At 29.7% G+C, this 2,515-nt stretch overlaps 1 protein-coding gene across 1 annotated transcript; it reads right to left on the bottom strand.

The window, feature by feature from the left end:
- Positions 1–760: 760 nt before the first annotated feature.
- On the bottom strand, positions 761–2,273 carry LOC107475841 (uncharacterized). The gene is made up of 4 exons (XM_016095518.3): positions 1,968–2,273; positions 1,355–1,516; positions 1,181–1,264; positions 761–1,103 (listed from the first exon to the last, which is right to left on the bottom strand). Exons 1-4 carry the CDS (start codon positions 2,271–2,273, stop codon positions 996–998), a joined length of 660 nt encoding a protein of 219 aa, XP_015951004.1. The 3' UTR covers positions 761–995.
- Positions 2,274–2,515: the final 242 nt, after the last annotated feature.

Raw genomic sequence — 2,515 nt, 5'->3', positions numbered from 1 at the left:
GGTATGTCTTTTTCAAAATCTGAATCTTTTAGGAGTCAAATACAATTCTAATAAACCTGAAAACCCAGGTTAGAGTGTATCAGATTGTACGAGGCGTTCCATTAGCCTCAATGGGACAGGCGCGGGCTAAAATTCACCAGAGTAAAATCTTAAAGGTTTTTACCTATACCAGCCAATTTTACTGGCACACTGCTATGGCCGATCCTCTACCTTGGCGTTGTAGCGGAGGAAGGTAGAAAAATGTTGATAATGGGAGAGACCAGTACGAATAATTTATTCAAAAATGAGAAGATCTTGAAATGACGTCGTCTTCACATTCTTAGGGTGTTCCTTTCTCAACGACTGTCGTTTCATCCAATGTCCACTTGGCATTTCACGTTTCACGTCATCGACGTTTAGAAGATACTTCTCTAAAGGACCAATGGAGATATATTTTTTGAAATTTTAGGAATTTGGTTAGTCATTTATTAAAATGGAATATTAAATTGGATAGTAATTTAAAATTTAGAGGCCATTTTAAACATTTACTCGTAATAATTATAACTGATTTCAATAGAATGAGCATGAAATTTACAAGTGAGACCAATGTTGAAAAGGAATTAGCTGAATAGAGCACTAACTTAAAGTTTAAGTAATAAACTTGCTAAAGCTATATTCTGTTATTCTTCTTCTCAAACACTGCTCACTCTCATCCTTCAAATTTCATCATAATTACATAATAAAAAGGACGAAGCAGTCTAATACACAAGCATTTCGCGTTAAAATAGGATTCGAGAAAGGACCGCATCCAAGAAATGTAATATACGCAGCTTAACTTGATAATTACATAAGTAACTAGAACCTGTGACCTTAAAGTCATAAAGAGACAACTCAACCATAATAAAATGATAAATAAAATTCTAAACCTAATTTAAAATTAATTGTAACCATTTTTTCATGGATATATATATTGATACAAAACATGAAGCAGTTGCAGCTAGGAAGTAGGAACAAGACTAGACAAGAAGACAGCCTTCCATAACAGTGACAGCTTTTCCACGCAAAAGCACTCTTTGATTCTTGGCATCAATATGAATGTTGAGAATTCCTCCTCTTTCTGATGCCTGCTCAAATCAACACTTTCAAAAGCATCTTCTATTGTTCTAACAATTAATAAGATCAAATTAGAGAATAGTAGTACCTGATAAGCATTGAAATCACACTTGCCTAGCTTCTTGCTCCAATATGATGCCAACCCACAATGTGCAGTTCCACATACAGGATCCTTAATTAAATACCAAACACTACTAATAATCATTTACTATTATGTTATGTTTCTGAATTAGAGAAACAATGCAGTCATAGTATCTTTTACCTCATTGACTCCATCTTTTGGACAGAAAAATCGACTGTAAAAATCGAATCCGGAACTTGGAGGAGCAATCCCTGAAACAATTACTCCCCTTCCAGGAATTTTGGATATTGCATCGAATTTAGGTTCAACTTTTCTTACAGCTTCTCCTGATGATACTACAACCTAACACAAACAAATCATAAGCTACAAAATTTGTTTCCTTCAATATGGTGTATTATGTTTAATAGACAAATAATAACATTGTACGCTTAATTATTCTATTGATTTCTATAGTTTTTCAAATTTTTAATTAGGTTCTTATATTTTTTTTCCTTTTAAGTTTTAATTGAGTTTCTATATTGTTTTTAATTTTATAATTAGGTCATTTTTAATGTAAAAAATATTAGAGTTCTGAATATTTTTTTCGTAAATTGAAACCTGCATGTATTTTTGAAGAAATATTCTGTTAATTTTAATATTTTTTATATGAAAAGAACCTAATTATAAAATTAAAAATAATGTAGAGATCCAATTAAAAAAAAAATACAGAGACTTAATTAAAAAATTTAGTAAAACTAAAAAAACTAATAGAATAATTAAACCAACATTATATTGAGGAATAATTACAACTTACAAGTAAGTCTTCAGTAATTTGTGTCCTCTTTATATCAATTATGGAGGCACAATAATTCAATGCTTCATAAATCTGTGAAGTCTCATCAAGGTTTGGCTCTGTAATAGGGTAAGCAGGAAAATCCAATTCAATATAAAATCCATTGTCTTTCTTTGAACTATTTTGCAACGTGGCTTGGATCCTTTTGGCACTTAATATTCCAGAGTGTGTAACAAATTCAATGACATTATTGCAATCAACCAAACCAGATGAAAATAGTGTGTGTGCTGCTGCTAATGTTGCATGGGCACAAATATTAACCTGCATTTAGTTATATAAACTCCATATTACAAATTTGGTGAAAAAAACACACACACACACACAATACTGTTGTGGAATGATTATTAGAATCCAATTTAAACAGTTTTTTATAAATTTAGAATATATTATTTTTTATTTAATTTAATTATTTTATTAATTTTTATAATTTTATCAAATTTATAATTAAATTTTTATATTTTTTTAAATTAGATCTTTATACTATTTTTAATTTTATAATTAAATTATTT

This window comes from Arachis duranensis, chromosome 2 (assembly GCF_000817695.3).
Source record: "Arachis duranensis cultivar V14167 chromosome 2, aradu.V14167.gnm2.J7QH, whole genome shotgun sequence".
NCBI lineage: Eukaryota > Viridiplantae > Streptophyta > Magnoliopsida > Fabales > Fabaceae > Arachis > Arachis duranensis.
Note: the sequence above shows the minus strand (reverse complement) of the source record. Positions and strands in the feature narration are given on the sequence as shown.